The sequence below is a fragment of the Triticum dicoccoides genome, chromosome 2A (assembly GCF_002162155.2).
Source record: "Triticum dicoccoides isolate Atlit2015 ecotype Zavitan chromosome 2A, WEW_v2.0, whole genome shotgun sequence".
NCBI classification, from domain to species: domain Eukaryota; kingdom Viridiplantae; phylum Streptophyta; class Magnoliopsida; order Poales; family Poaceae; genus Triticum; species Triticum dicoccoides.
The window spans coordinates 91733878-91750003 of record NC_041382.1 but is presented as its reverse complement, the minus strand read 5'-3'; the positions used below and the strand labels follow the sequence as shown (position 1 = coordinate 91750003).

At 45.0% G+C, this 16126-nt stretch overlaps 2 protein-coding genes across 2 annotated transcripts; one reads left to right on the top strand and one right to left on the bottom strand.

Moving 5' to 3' along the window:
* The first annotated feature begins 1042 nt into the window (after positions 1–1042).
* On the top strand, positions 1043–6174 carry LOC119353529. Its single transcript, XM_037620148.1, has 2 exons — positions 1043–4606; positions 4884–6174. Exons 1-2 carry the CDS (start codon positions 2447–2449, stop codon positions 5298–5300), a joined length of 2577 nt encoding a protein of 858 aa, XP_037476045.1. The 5' UTR covers positions 1043–2446; the 3' UTR covers positions 5301–6174.
* Positions 6175–7139: 965 nt separating this feature from the next.
* On the bottom strand, positions 7140–10450 carry LOC119353530 (RNA-binding protein CP31B, chloroplastic-like). Its single transcript, XM_037620149.1, has 6 exons — positions 9896–10450; positions 9409–9495; positions 8919–9281; positions 8276–8377; positions 7579–7881; positions 7140–7444 (listed from the first exon to the last, which is right to left on the bottom strand). The coding sequence occupies exons 1-6, from the start codon at positions 10184–10186 to the stop codon at positions 7331–7333; spliced, it is 1260 nt and encodes a 419-aa protein (XP_037476046.1). The 5' UTR covers positions 10187–10450; the 3' UTR covers positions 7140–7330.
* Positions 10451–16126: the final 5676 nt, after the last annotated feature.

Sequence of the window (16126 nt, the reverse complement as noted above, 5' to 3'; positions counted from 1 at the left end):
TAATAGGTTAGTCCTAAAAAATGATATAAAGTTGCTACAAAATGATTGTAAAATATTCAAGAATGACAATATAACAGCATGGAACGATCAAAAATTATAGATATGTTGGAGACGTATTAAGACCAGGTGTCCGGTTCATTAGTTGAGGGTGCGAGTTGTCCGGATTCAGAATTGAGGGACCAAATCTAAAGTTCACCAAGAATTGAGAGACGAAAAGTATACTTTTCTCTTTTTTACTAAGGGACGTCTCAGACTTGTTCTCTCTGCCTCTCTTCCATCTCTTCCCTGCTCCTCCGCTTCGGTTCCCCTCTCCCTCCGTCCTTGCCGGCGGCGAGCAGGGCGAGGGTCCAAAAATCTTACAATGGCATGAAAATGTAACTAGCCTGAAAACTGGAAGAAAACTTTTGGAACTTCAGAGTTAGTTCACTTATATTTCAATAGCTAGGGCATTGTTCGAGAATCAAACAGGAGACAATACTCTAAAGTATAGGACAAAAGAAGCAATGGCTACAACCAATAAAGGAGCTCTTTTTCTACAAGAATAGAACTACTACGGAGTACAGAATGAAACCAATCTCTCAGTGGTACCGTAGTATATAGAGTAGGTCTCAAGATGAGAATGTGCAAAAAAAACGTTGAGTCACAGCTCGGACGTTCCGATCAGACAACGACGGGGGTCTCGAACCTTTACGTGACCCACAAAGAAGCAAACCAAGAAGGCTCAAAAGTGTCGGTAGAGATTTTTATGCTCAGAAGTGTCGGTGCTAACAGATGATGTATCAAGGAGGATTGGATCGATAGTCCTGGAACAAATGAAACGGGGTTCTGACCCATAGAATATGGGTTTTTTCTTTGAGAATGAATAACTCTAAGGAGCTTGATAGCAACGGGAGATAAATTCTTCGAGGTACCGGGGCTTGGGAAACTCAAACTTTGGGGTGGCTACAAAGTGAATTTTGAAGACTTCAGTTTATGATTTGTTCTTGGAGTTCAAACCAACGTATTTTGTTGGTTCCCTTCTTCATAGTATGGTTGCCATAAACTCAATGTAAATCTTCATTCACCAAAGTCCTATAAATAACATTCTACAAGCTTTAGGAAAACGACAACTTGAAAAGTTGTAGGTAGGGGTCATGAAAACACAGACAAGTGCATGGGCATATGAATATATATATAGCAATTTGGACGAATATATCTTACAGCAATAAAACACACGTCAACAAGCTATAAGCAATTAACACCGTGAAGTGATTACATAGTTATGGGGGGCACCTTCCAAGGGGTGATTTCTTTTGAGACTGTGGAAACTTAACTGGAAGTTATGGGGGGGACTCCTTGGATCAAGTTCTTCATCTAGTAGGTGTGTCAGAACCGTCGGTGGGGGTGGAAAAACTCACGAGGTGGGGTTGCATCATGCCCCAGATACATGCTATGTGACCAATCAAAGAAAACCATGGGTCACCTCCTTACAGACTATCCTTTCTGATGCACCTAATGGCATGAGGTGCTCTCGTGGATTCCATCCTCCTATCGGTTGCCCATCTTCAGTGAGGACTTCGTGGAGTCAGGCCACCCATTCCACCCCTACCACCATGAGGAAAGGCACATCATCAGTGATCATGCTCATGGCCTACTGTGATTTGGAAAGTAGTTGTCTTTGACGCCGAGCAGCCCAAGCTCGCTAGCCTACTTGATATGATTAAAATTGAGGCACAATCATGGGCAGAAACAGGATCAGAGTGACCTGCAGAACTACTACCGATGGTGCCTAGTGACGGTGTCCTGGATTAGGGGGTGCACGTACGCCTGCCAGTCATAGGTCGAGCCGAGGAACCGTCGACAACTGAAGAATGGGCTACAACTACCCTGACCCTCGACATACTCAAGATGGAATCCTCCGAAGACTTGGCGTACACTTCAAGGCATATTTGAGTGATTGGCATGTTATCTCTAGTAGTAACCGACATACTTATAACCCTAAATACCTTGGGCGCCTATATAAGCTGAGGGGTTTAGTCTATAGAGGCACGCTTTCAAGACTTAAGAGGTTACAACTCATCCATACGATCTCGAGGTAGATCATCTATACTTTGTACCTCATCCACAATAAATACAATACAAGCAGGACGTAGGGTTCTACCTCTTCGAGAGGACCCGAACCTGGGTAATATGTCCCCTTTACTTCCTATTCACCATCGTGCCAAGATCGCCAGTTCAGTACCCCCTCCCCGAGATCTGCCCGTTTTAGCACCCACACCTAGCCCTTAGGAGTGTAGTGTTGTGATTTGGGGTGTGGCCTTTCCTTGGGCTTGTACATAACTCTTTCCTTGGACTCTCAAAAAAGGGTCCCAAATTTGGCAATTGTCACTCTGATTTAGATACAAGCATGCCGCCTTTGCTTTGTTCATTGTATGTTACCTTTTTTGTCTAACTATACCCCATACACATGTGCTTCAGGATGTTCAGCCGCAACAACAGGCTTGATTACCAATTGTTCTTCCGCAGTAGAGGTGCTTTCAGATCTCTTGGCTTGAATGAGCTGATCTCGCTCATATGCTTCTTCAATGTTCTGATGGGCATAATTGATATATGGGGCAATCATGAAATAGTAGTGATACTGGCTTTGTCGGTGGCAGTAATTGTGATCGTTCCAATTCTATGTCCAGAAGCTGCAATTCCACCCATGTGTGATCCGCTACGCCGTGCGATCTCATTATGGCGCCCAATGGTTGCAATCCTACTGCTTTGTCCCTCTGTACTGCATAGGGTCTATGAAAATTTCAACAGTCAAAGACTTGGCTCAATTGCCTACTGCACAGTGTTCTTGGTAATATTTGTGGTAGTGCTCCTACTCACAATCAGCAGGCTGCGGTTCCCAAGTATTGTCAAACTAGCAGACTGTGTTCTTGGCAGCAAAATAGCACTTTGGCATCGAGTTATTCTGAACTCGTGCATGTTTGTTGCGTCAATAATTTCTGTTCAAAGATTTAACCTTGCGATGGTCATATTTGCTCTAATGATAGCGCCACTGGGCAACCTCCAGATTCCAGCAGCAGCATTGCGCATTGGGCTGGCAGTGTGGCGCCTTATAGTTATACGACAGGACTACAAGCAAAACCTTGAGAGCAGGACAAACCTTGAGCCATCTCTCATCATCTTTTATGTGATGGTGCTTGGACAAGGATTACTCTACATTGTTGCCGCCATCCTTGAGATGTTTTCATTCATCTTACAAAGATCCCTGATCCATCGTGTTGGGTTTAGAGGTCCCTCTGAAGTGCAATATGTCAATTTGTATTATGCATATGCCTTCGACAGATGCATGGAAGGTTCTATGCTTGCTCCAAAGAAGACCAGCCTCATCATATTTGCAATGGATTCTTTGAAGTCAGACTCACCCAAGATGCAACTCTATGGGCTTAAGATGCTACACAAATTTCTGAAAAAGGAGCCCCTAAAGACTAAAGCCACGTTAGAACTCACCACTTACACAAAGACAGTGACCTGCTTGATCAGCATGTTGGGCTGGACGAGTGAAGTGGATAGAGATATTAGAACATTTGCTGCGAAAGTCACGGCTGAGCTCGCTGATAACCTTAGAGTTGTCCATATACCTGGGGCAGTGCAGCTCATAGCCTCACTTTTGGACACTATTCACAGAGAGAATATAAAGAATCCGTTTTTGGACATTGGTAGCCCTGAGCCAAAACAAGACAACCTGATTCAGCGAGTTAGCGGAAATGAACAGACATCCTCACTGCTTAAATGGTTGAAACAGATGGTTGTTTACTGTTTGATTCCAAGAGAGGAGCCAACAACTTACACGGACGAACAAAACACCCATATACTCGGATACTGGAGACAGACTACAGAACGTCCATCTGTTCTAGAGGAGGAGCCATCGACCGACCAGGATCTTCTCTCTGTACAGGGCATGTTCATTCTTCAAAAGCTTGCTAGCTTTGATCTGGAGAATGGTATAGAAATCAGTAGAGTGACTGGCCTCATCTCAAAGATTGTAGAGTTCACAAGCAACATAACTGTCATGACAAATATTAGTGAGACACACAAGACACTGCTGAAACTTTCATCTTTGAAGTTGCTGGCAAGACTTTCAAGTACTAAAGGGAAATTTGGTGTAACTTTGCGTCAGAAAATTACAGAACATCCCTTCATTTTGAGCAACCTTGCAGAGATCTTGGACAATAGAGGGAGCAGTCATGAACTTAGGGAGCTCACAACAGAACTTCTTAGAAACCTTGCCATGGAGGAAAATGTGAAGGAGGAGATCGGACAGATCCCCGTGATCATTAGCAGGTTGATGGATGCATTTCTCAGCCAAGGTACACCCTCAAGTGCAGATTCAGATCACTTGCTACGAATGATCTCCGGGCAAGCATTGGCAGTACTGGCAATGGAGAGTGCCAACAACTGCTTGATTATGTTAGCAGAACCAGGGTACATGTTTATCAAGGAACTAACACTTATGATCCATAGTGACAAGTACAGGTATGTAGCATCAAGCCTGTTGCGGAATATGTGTGTGCATGCTCGATCTGAGCTTCGCAACTCTGACCTGAAGGAAATTTCCTACATTCTGAGAGAGGTGAGCCCCACAAATATAAGCTACATGTGCAATATTAGAGGCATATAGTGTAACTTACAATTTAGAAAGTTACTGCAACATTTCCCTTCTGATGTCTGATGATAATACATTTACTCAAGTAAATAGATGCCAACATCATAAATTACAACGGTTAATTATGCTTGCTACACACAACACAACTAAATAAATGGACGGCAATGTCAACCACTTAAAAAGAACTTGTAAATATTACTGAAGTTTAATCATGGCTTACATAGCTTATCCATTTCCACTATAGGTGCTGGAAGGAATAATGGATGCAGAAGGGACAGAACTGGAGGTCCTTATTGGTCTTAGTTCACAAATATGTAATGTCATTCCAGAAGACTTTGCGAGAGAGCTTGAACATGGTCAGATTAAGGATAGGTTTATAAAGAGGCTTGTCCATGCACTTAACTCAAATATGATACCCACTGCTCATTGTCTTGGCTTCAGGAGGGTGATAGTTGAACATGCCATATACATGATGGAATCCAATCTGGTCTATACTACCTGTTTCAAGAACTGTTGGATGATGGAAGCACTGCTAATGGTAGAGCGTAAACCTTCAAGGGCTGAAAACTACAGGTTCTTCTTGGGTGATGCAGGACTCATGAAGCACAACATACCTCTATGCGCTCTTGTGGCTAGAGCAAAAGAGCTGATGGGCCATTAGTAGCTACGAGGCATCAGAAGTGTCAGTTGAGCATGCATTTATAAGATATTGTACTACTGGTCTATACTGGGACTTTACATTTGCTCGCCATAGTGGTGAGTTATTCATTGCAATCCAAGGATATCCCATGAAATTTGACAAGTGGACATTGTGTGCCACGATGCAGCCAGCGGTTAACTTAAATAATGGCGGTGTTAGTGTTGTAAAACCATGGATATATGAAAGATGATGAATCTGCTTTGTGATTGAATATGAAATGACATGGCAGTTGTGCATTGTCAGGGTGTGAGGCTTCAACACCAACTCATGGTATTTAGAACTTTAAGCCTTATAACGGGTATTGTTTGGCACTGGTAAATGGTGTAGTGACTGAGTGCTCACGAGGCAACGACTTCAGTCCAGATCCTGTACACTCATTTAACTGGCACTGATCTTCTAAGAGACGCGAGGGGTCTTACCATAAACGATTTTTTAAACTAAGAACGCACCATGTAGTAGCATGCTAACATTTGTGGTTTACTCGAAACCAGAAAATTTCTGCTTCCTACTCCATCTCATAGAGTAGATCAGAAATTTTCATGGAGTAGATCAGAAATTGACCATTAACTGAGCACTACAGTATAGAGTACCCATCTCATAGAACCACAAACTGACGAACTGAACCGACCTATGTCTACAGTGCATAGCCATATTTGAGAAGAGTTAGCGCCAGGCGACTTCCAGGGTCGTCAGAGCCCGGATCTCCGGCGGCACGCAGCCTCAGGCCGGAGATCAATCGGAGACAAAAGGGGATTATTAACCGGAGGCGAGAGGGCGAGTGCACCTGTCGAATTAGAAGGGGGTTCAAAGCTGGGACTCCGCACCGCCGAGCAATTCGTAGCCCTGCCGGAGATCCGGAGGCGCGCCGCGTCCGGCTCATCGGCGCAGCCGTCGCTGCCGGCAGCCGGCCACCGCTTTGAAACAAAAAATTGGCGAGAAGGAGGAAGCCCCGTACAGTGATATGTTTTTTTTTTTTGAGACATCCGTAAAGTGATATGTGCCGAGCCGTATGTGCCCAGCCGTTTGGGCCCCTCTGCGCATGCGTAAGCCCAATCAGGCGGCCCATTTTAATGCCGTCCATTCAAAATCTGTGCGCGCTTCTTTGTCTTCGGAGGATTCAGGGCATTGCCGTCCGTATGGTTCCAAAGTTCCAACTTCCAAGCTTTGATGAAAGAACACTAGACAGTGATGATGTACTGAAGACCTGAAGTTCGTCGAATACAAATGGTCAAGAACTGTAAACTGCTGTGACGACATTGCAGTTGCAGACCCACAGCCCCCACACATGACACGTTTGCTGCTCAATCTATAGGCAATCTTTCGAGTCCATTCGAATAGGATATAACCAAATACCATCATCATCAAAGGCATGCGGCGTCTTTGTTTATGAAGAATCAACTTCTTGTACTGCGTTGGCAGGTCAGAGGGGCATCTGCCGTGGGGTGGGAATGTTGCAGCGGCGTGTAGGGGAATAGGGGTGCGGTGGGCATCGGCAGCAAGAGGTGGCAAGCGGCAGCGGGGAAGGAGGTCTTCTGATAGCAAACAAAGGCGTCATGTTTGCCGAGGCGATCCGTTGGGAATTCTTCATTTTGGAATAGGAACATTTGATTTATCTGCGGGGTGTTTGTACAGTAACAAGAACCCGAACAAACTATAGAAGAAAACTGTGAGAAACGGACTTGAGTATCTATGTGTCTTGCTTAGGCATAACATTGTGGAATCTGTAGTAGCGTTGTCAGGCTGTCTCTCCAGGCTCTTGTTCACACCCTCGGATGTTGAGGTTCTGTTTACACGAGGATAGATAGATAGTAGCAAAATACCCACTCAGCACCAAATACAGCGTTTTAGGCATGAAAACAGCCACCAATTTGATAGAGATTACAAGATTATGTTTTAGGACGTCATTCTGCCATGGATCATGAAAAAAAATGTCATATGGCCGGCTGTGTGCATCAATCGATTGGCGCGAGAGTACAACCTCGGTCTTTTTTTCAAAAAAAAGGAAGCAAGGGCCCTGCATGTCTGAATCTGGACCCAAGTCCTGCCGTCCAACCCCGCCTCTCCTCTTTGGCAACTTCAACGCGCAGTTCACGCCCCCTCCATATCTGCATGACTCAAAACAGACATGCAAAATTGTATCATCAATTCATCATACAAATCTTGTTTTGAGAATAATTTATCATACACTTCAATCAGGATAAAAATGTAAGCATCAACCACCGACTAGCCATACACTGACCTGCTTGTCGAGGTCCCAAATCGCGTCGTCCGCTTCCTCCCGCGTTGCCATGGTGACGAAACCGAAGCCCCGGGAGCGCCAACCCGCTCCTCCGTAGTCGTAGATGACCTCGGCATCGACCACATCGCCGTACCTGCTGAACAGCCGCTTTAGCCGAGAATCGTCCACTTCGTAAGGCAGATGACCCACGTAGATTTTGACGGCCGTCGAAGATCCGGACCAGCGGGGAGAACGTCTGTCTTCGGTCCGGGCAGTTCTAGAAGCACCTGCCTTGTTCACAGTCATAAGCCTGCCATCCAGCTTCTGAAATGTCCACATTCAAGGCAAGTCAGGGGATTTTCTACATTAGCATATGAGTTACACATGATGGTGAACTCAATTAGTAGGTATCAACTACAAGAAACGAATTGCATCAAAGGACGTTCATGTAAATACCATGTGAATGAATCAGAAAGTATAGTAGTAAACCTAAGTTATTAGAACGAAGAGGCCGATTAGGCTGGCTTCAGATATGGGTGCTCCCCAAATCAACAACCAAAAAGGGCCCTGCCATGCACTATATCCAAACTAAGAATGATATCCTGGGAGCTGCTCATTATCATTCCATTCATCCCATGAGAAATCTAGCTCAACTATGTTCAGAAAAGTTATAGGAAAATGGCCCCATCAAGTTATCATGTATATCAAATATACTCACACTGCCATGGAATATCTCCACAGCCTTCTCAGCCTGCTCAACGGTACTCATCGTGATGAATCCGAACCCACGGCTCTGGCCTGTTTCCTTGTTGTAAATGATCTGCACAGCCGGAAAGTAGAAATGTGTTTTAGAACAAAGAATAAGCATATGCATATCCTGATATTGTCTAACTGCCTCCCAATAATGCTGATGGACAAAAACAATACCAATGAAACAGATCGCATAAAACATGGATTGCCTAGAGAGATGAAGAAGCAGTGTATGCTGTCTTCATAGGAAAAGCATGTAAATGTTTTGGAGTTTATTAAGAAAGTAAGACTGCACGCCACAACAAACTAACGAGTAATGCCCAATCCAAGTGACAAGATACACATAAATCTGATAATAGCTTCTAACTACCAGCCTCAACACACAGGAAAGTCATCCTCTGAAACACCATAAGAAATTGCGGGGCCAATTTTAATTGTGTATACCCTGTAAATTGATGGAGCTACAATTAAATGGGAAGTCTAGAGTGCCTGGTGTTCATACAGTAGATGCAGGGCCAATTGTAGTTATGCACACATTATTAAGGAACCAGGATCTTCAGACACCTTTTTCACATATCGGACAAGGACAATGAAGAGCTAAGAAGGCTCACCTCCGAGGACTCGACGGTTCCGGCATACTTGAAGAGCTGGGGAAGGTACTCACTCTCGGTGTCATAGGGTAGGTTCCCAACATACACTGTGGCCTCCTCATCGGGCTCGAAGTACTCCCCATCGTCCTCCGATGTGTGCTCCTCTGATGTGCACTCCTGCTGACGTCCCAGTGACGACGTTGTTGGGTACAGAGCATTCGAGTATCTTTCTGGATAAGATGCTGCCAGACTATTTAACTTGGACAGCTGCCTCAGAGTTTTCCACTTTGTTTCCTTGTCCGTAGCATGACAATGATCATCATTCAAGAGACCTTTATCCCAATTCTTGCATGGAGCTGGAGCATCGCAGACAAAACAGTAGCACTGCATTTTGGAAAACAGTAACAAAATCGCATTAAAAACCTCCATTTTATCCTTACTGTAAACACTGTATTATTGAGATATGGTCAAGAGCATGAGCCATGAGGAGATGAAAATGTTTGCTAGTTACCTTGCTGCAATGCTTCACGTGCAAAGTAGTGCTGAAGGGAAATTCAGAACATGAATGTCGCGCGGGAGGGAAGTCCCTGCATGCTATCTGCAGAAACATAGCCAATGCCAATAAATAAATGATCAAGGGAATGGTATACTGCAGGCAAACTGTAGTAGTATAATCCCTATGAAGAAGCTCCAAAATTATCTTTGTCGAATTTGAAATGAAGTCAAAAACCACGGAAACTCGTACTGTATACAGTAAGAGCAGGTTGACATGGAACAGTGCATCTATTTAAGCAGACATCTTTTACTACATTAGACAGAAAAAAACAGACATCTTTTTGGATGAATCCAGTGATGCATCTTTAACCAGTTTGATACTATTTGGATCAAAATTAAATGAGCAGCTTGCTCATCTCTACACTACACATATATAGCCTACATACGAAGGTACTGCTTCTTCTATGGATCGTTCAAAACGGGGGGAAACAAGAAACAAATACCTGGCCTTTCACCGCGACAATCTCCAGCTCATCCGAGGCAGCCCCCTTGTCACGCGCAATGGCGACGGGCCTGTCGGGGTCGCCGTCGAGGACCACGCAGTCTTCATCTCCTCCGTCAGCCCCGCCGACGCCGTCGGACCCGCCCTTCTTCCGGGGTGGCTCGGGCGAGTCGCCGATGATCACGACGCGGTCGAAAAGTTTGGAGACCCACCCGAGCGGCCCGGCGGAAAGCCTGCGGAAGCTCTCCTCCTCGTCGGAGCTGAGGTCCACCACATCGCGAGCCAGCCCCATCCGATCCCCCAACCCTCCCAGAGAGAGCTCAAACGCGGCGGCTCTCCTGCCTCCTGGGTACGACTACAGAGACAGGTTCCCCAAATGGCCAAATCGCCCTTGCAATGCAGCACCAGCTCGACCGTCGACCGGCGGAGGGCTGGTGTGACGCCGTCGCCGCCGCTCAGCGACTCAAGGGTTCTATTACCGGAGGGACGTGGGGAGGGGCAAAGGCAGGTACGGCGAACGAAATGGGCGTAGGCGGCGGCGGCGGCGGGAGGGGAAAGTGGAAGCCGCTGCCCGAAAGCCGAAGATTTTGGAGGAGAAGAGCAGAGCAGCACAGTAGTATCCTTGTTGGTTGGCGGGACCCACACGTGGGAGGCGGTCTTTGAAATTTCGAATTTTGTTGTTGTTGGTCTGCTTTCGCCCGCCCGACCGCTCCGGTCTTTGAAATTTCGAATTTTGTAGCGGGGTTCTGGCAGTTAACTATGTAATTTGACAATTAATATGTCAGTTGTTCTGCATTACGGGGTACGTCATCTCTACTTTTTTTTGAAAGAGTCGTTTGTAGACGGCTCATCGTGAGGTTTAGAACAAATGACATATTAATTGTCAAATTACATACTTCCTCCTATTCATATTAATTGTCGTTGAAATGGATGAATCTAATTTTTTTTATCAAATATCATAAGATGGGAACAAACCATCGCTTTGTTGGTCAGCTATAAGGAAGCACACACTACCCATCTTCCTATAATCTGATGTTGAGGGGGCCAGCTGCAGAGTTTAAAAAGTGTCATTGTTCATACACATAGTAGTAAGGAGATTTGGATGTTGGGAGGGCCCGTGCTGGCCAATTCGAGTCTTGGGTAGTGTAGATTTTTTGTTCATATCTCTACTCTTATAAAAAATTCGAGTTGATGATGATGTTGTACCTGCCATTCTGCAATATGGACCGTGCGATCTATATCTGACGGATAGAAAGCAAATTATGGCAATTTTGCAAAAAGATACCTGCATCCCTTTCCATATTTGCAGATAAGGCCTTCCCACGTTCGTCTTTGTCTCCCACAAGATAAACAACTCGTATAAATGCATCTTGATGTTCCGTGCAAGGCATGGGCCTCTTGCTAGTCATAAGACAGTTTTCAAGTCATTTCTACTTCCTTGACTCTCTCTCTCTCTCTCTCTCTCTCTCTCTCTCTCTCTCTCTCTCTCTCTGGCATGAAAATGATTGTGTCACATATTACCTTGGGTTTAGCTTTTCAAAGTGCTTGACTCTAAAGCTCTTCATATTATAGGCCATTCCTCATTTCAACATGGCATCTTTGTTTTTTAAATGAAAATTTTCATTCCATTATACATACTAGCTAACTAAATCGCTGGCAACTGCATCAGTTACAAAGTTTGGTACATCCGATAGCCACATACATACATCTGACTCGACCAAACTCACGCCAAACGGCCCTAGCTTATGAGTCTTGGGTTTAGCTTGTCCAAGTGCTTGACTTTAAAGCTCTTCAGATTATAGGTCACTAGGTAATTTCACCCATGCTCTCTCCATCTCTTGTTGTCAAAGGTTTGGAGTAACCCGACTTCAAATTTTGGTCTTTTTTGGGTGATCCAGCAACCGTAGAGCATTGGCGGTCCCGGATGGGAAAACGCTCCTAGCCCCCCGCTCTGGACGCCGCCGGTGGCCACTCTGGCCCCGACGTCCACCTCCACACCGCTTTTCTGCAACCCACTGAATCTGATTTCTCATCTCAGGTGATCTGCCAAATGTATTCTCACCATGTCACTTGCAGATCTGAACTTCGACAGAGGCCAAGATTTCGCGGCCGGAGTTTGGAGAAAATGGGGAGTTACTATCAACTATGAGGAAGGCAAGGATATGGAGGAGTTTATCCTCGTTGCAGAGTTCACCAGATCTCGTATCAGACTCACGAAGGAATCAGTAAGCACCATCCTCCTATCTTGCTTCGGTGGGCGTGCATCGCTCTTTAAGGTCTCTCGTCTACAAAATTGGTGGTTCAAGTTCTCAATATCCTCTAAAGAAGTTGGTTTCTCAATTATCAAAGATGGTAATGTTTCTCTCCCACTAATCAATATCAATTTCCTTCTCTGGGGTAATGGGGCTCCTAATTCTAGTTGGGAGCTTGATCAATATATGCAAGAGAAAGAAGATGCATGGACTCATATCTTTAGAAATCATCCTAGAAAATCATATCTTCAAGCTCTTACATCTCCAGCTATTTTCATAGATTCAGGCAACAACAATCTTCCTGTAGATCGTCCCCGTCATGATCATTCATGCTCGGCGCCTTCTCCGCATGCAGCTCATCATCAGGGAGTTAATGCTCATAATGCCACATTTACTAATCAGGAGGCGGGATCCACTCGTTTTCAAAAAAGCCCACAGAGGGACTATACTGCGCCCGTTGTCTCCTCCCGGGCCATAGTAGGCCCAGCTGCATGAATCGTATCAAGTGCCATAAGTGTAAGAGATGGGGCCATATCGGGCGTGATTGTTATTCCCAAGCCCATTGCGACCCAGTCAACGAGCCCAATCCACAGAGTCGTCCGACAGTTGAGTTTTCAAGGCAACTGGCCACTATTCCTGCGACTGTGACTAATCGGGTAGTCACACCACTGGTCGCCGAGGAAAATCAAGTTAATGCCCTGCCTCTACGCCGGGTTGGTAGCATCATCGCAGCTCCTTCCAAACCTCAATAGCACAATGGCTCCTCGCAGCCACCATCTCTCTCAATCCATCCTCCATAGCAATCCCATCCCCATTGCAGCAGAGTAGCAGAGCCGACACTATGGCCATCTTTCCGTTTGATCCCACACCCTTCCTTCCTCCGAATCACCAGAGCATCTAGGTGGAGGGGCGACCGATGAGAATCAAGATCATCAATGGAGCGGCGCCGGCGACCCACGAGGAATGGGCGATAGCATATATTGTCCCCATGCCAAATTTGCCTGTGGCCTTCAACACGATTAGAGAGATACTCACTGATTTCCTCAATGACAAGCAGATAGGGTTTTCTGAGATTGATCCATGTCCGTTTGGGAAAGCTTACATCAAAATGGTTAGTGTTTTCGATCGGGATGCTCTGGTTTCTGATAGCCCTCATCAGTTCACTGATGTACATGTTGTTTTCCAACCGCATAACAAGGGTCTGAATTGGAGGCGGCTAGTTATGAACAGAGATGTGTGGATCTTGCTTTGTGGATATCCTTTTGATAGGAGAGACATTCAAGAGTTGAACAATGCGGTCAACAAGTTTGGTAAATTCCTTAGCTAGGACAGGAATAGGAGCACGCGAGCTATAATCTTCTGGTTAAAGTGAGAGTGGAACACCTGAGTAATATTCCTGCCAGCTTGGTATTTGGAGAAGGGTATGATTTTCAGACAGATTCCCTCACTGTCCCTGTGGTCATCTTACAACATTAGATCTTCGGCATTGAGGCACTTGACGAAGATCCCATTGAGCCATTTGGTAATCCCCATCCTGTTCCTGCCCAACTAAACTTTCATCCTAATCAACATAACCACTTCATTGGGCCTCTATAGCAGCATGAACATGATGATGTTCATGTCCCAATTCAGCAACATGAACCGCAGTTAATCTCCAACTTGCACTCAATCCGGTTGATGACCAATTTGCTGAGTAGGATCAAGATGAAGCAGAGGATGAAGAGGAGGAAATGCCAGGGTGGGGGCATTGGGCTCTGCCTCAAAATGCAGATATTGAACTACATGCTGGAGAATTTATGGCACTCAATGATCTTATGGAACCACTGGAGGAAGAGGTCAATGTGGATCAAGCAGCCAACAGTAGCCTCACTGTATCACTGATCCCACATGATAATAGTGCTAGTACTGATGCATCTGCTAATGGCCCTTTGGCGCCAATGCATGTCTTCATACCAGATTTGAATGAGATTCTACGGCCCAATGGGCCTGAGCTTGTGCCTGAGTTGGCCCAACAAGAGGTGCAAGTGCCTGAGGCCCAGCCAATTCTGCCCATTATGGAAATTCCAGCTGGTATACCAGTTCTTCCCTTGGCACAAATGATTGACCCAACACTAGAAGCTCTCAACATTAATTCAGACACTGATTATAGAGATTCTCAAGATGACCCTATGCTCTCAGAAGTCCTTGCTAATGCTAGCAGACAGACTATAACTTCTCATCATGAACTACTTCAGCCACTCAGGATAACTGAAGACACTGGTAAAGCAGAGGAGATAGTTGGAGGGGAAAGCAAGACCATGGATCTGGACCCTCAAGTTACTGTCAGAGATCTGCAGATGGAAAATGTTATCACGGGTACAAACAACTTTTCAGACTTATCAGCTCCACCTGGCTTCCCTGTCCCAGCCTATGTTAATCAGGCTCACACCATTTGTCCAGCTTCTTCCACTATTGAAAAAGATCAAGAGGTGGTGCAATTAATCAATGAGGAGGTTCTACTTGGAAAAGAAGGAGCTAAGATCTGGAAGAAACACTTTGCCCCAAAACCTGATAGTGTCAATGTCATTCAGGTACCTTATGATTGGGTTAACTTTCTATTAGTTAACTTTCTAAACCCAGATAAATTCCCTTGGGCCAAAAAATTATATCATCCATGGTGTGGGACATCATCAAGCAAGCATCTTCCTGTAATTCTACCCTTCCTTTCTTTGTCCCTGAGATCTGCCATAATAATGATGTATTGTTGGCATGTCTTGTCTCCACTCCATCACAGGAATCCCAGGAACAAGGAGTTGAGGCATCAGAGAAGAAGTGTCCATCTGAATCTATGTCAGCATCTTCGACTTCCGCCCTACACAAAACCAAGAAGAGGAAGGACAACATTCCTTTGGTGGAAACTAAGGTAAGGAGGAGCTGCAGATTGCAAAAGCTGTCTAAAGGTTTTAAGAAAGCAATATGTAGAGATAAAAATTGCCTGGCTTGCCATGCTGCCCCACCTACTCTATCTGCTAAAGTAGTTAAGAGTCTGAATACCTCTTTCTGTAAGGTACCTGACAAAGACACTTCTGAAGAACTCCTTAGCAAGAGAGCCAAGAAGGACAGAGGAGAAGGACCTGTGACGGAAGGCCACAAGGTCACCAAAGAGAAGAACAAGAAATGGCTTTAAGTCATTCTGGAGATCAATTGGAGATCATCTTTTGTATCAGATCCCACTATGTATGCAATGTGTATGATGTATCTGCAGTTCTTGTTAAGTGTGAACATTAGTTGGATGTCTTTTTATCTGGGTATCTCTGCTCTTTTGGTTCAGACTCAGTGGTATATTCCACAACAAGATCTATCTTTACCTCTTGTTCTGGTTATTAGTTGGTTACTAATACATCTCCAACGTATCTATAATTTATGAAGCATTCATGCTGATATATTATCATTCTTGGATGTTTTGCAATCATTTTATAGCAACTTTATATGATTTTTTGGAACTAACCTATTGACCCAGTGCCCAGCGCCAGTTGTTGTTTTTTGCTTGTTTTTTACATCACGGGAAATCGATATCAAACGGAGTCCAAACACCGTGAAACTTTTTGGAGATTCTTTATGGACCAGAACACCCAGGATGGGCCAGAGAAGCACATGGGGGGTGCCCCGAGGGGGGAACAACCCACCAGGGCGCTGATACGTCTCCAACGTATCTATAATTTTTGATTGCTCCATGCTATTATATTATCTATTTTGGATGTTAATGGGCTTTATTTTACACTTTTGTATCATTTTTGGGACTAACCTATTAACCGGACGCCCAACCCAAATTGCTGTTTTTTGCCTATTTCAGTGTTTCGCAGAAAAGGAATATCAAATGGAGTCCAAACGGAATGAAACTTTCGGGAACGTGATCCAGTAGACTTGGAGTGGGCGTCAAGAAACAATCGAGGAAGTCACGAGGCAGGGGACACGCCTACCCACCCTGGCGCGCCCTCCAC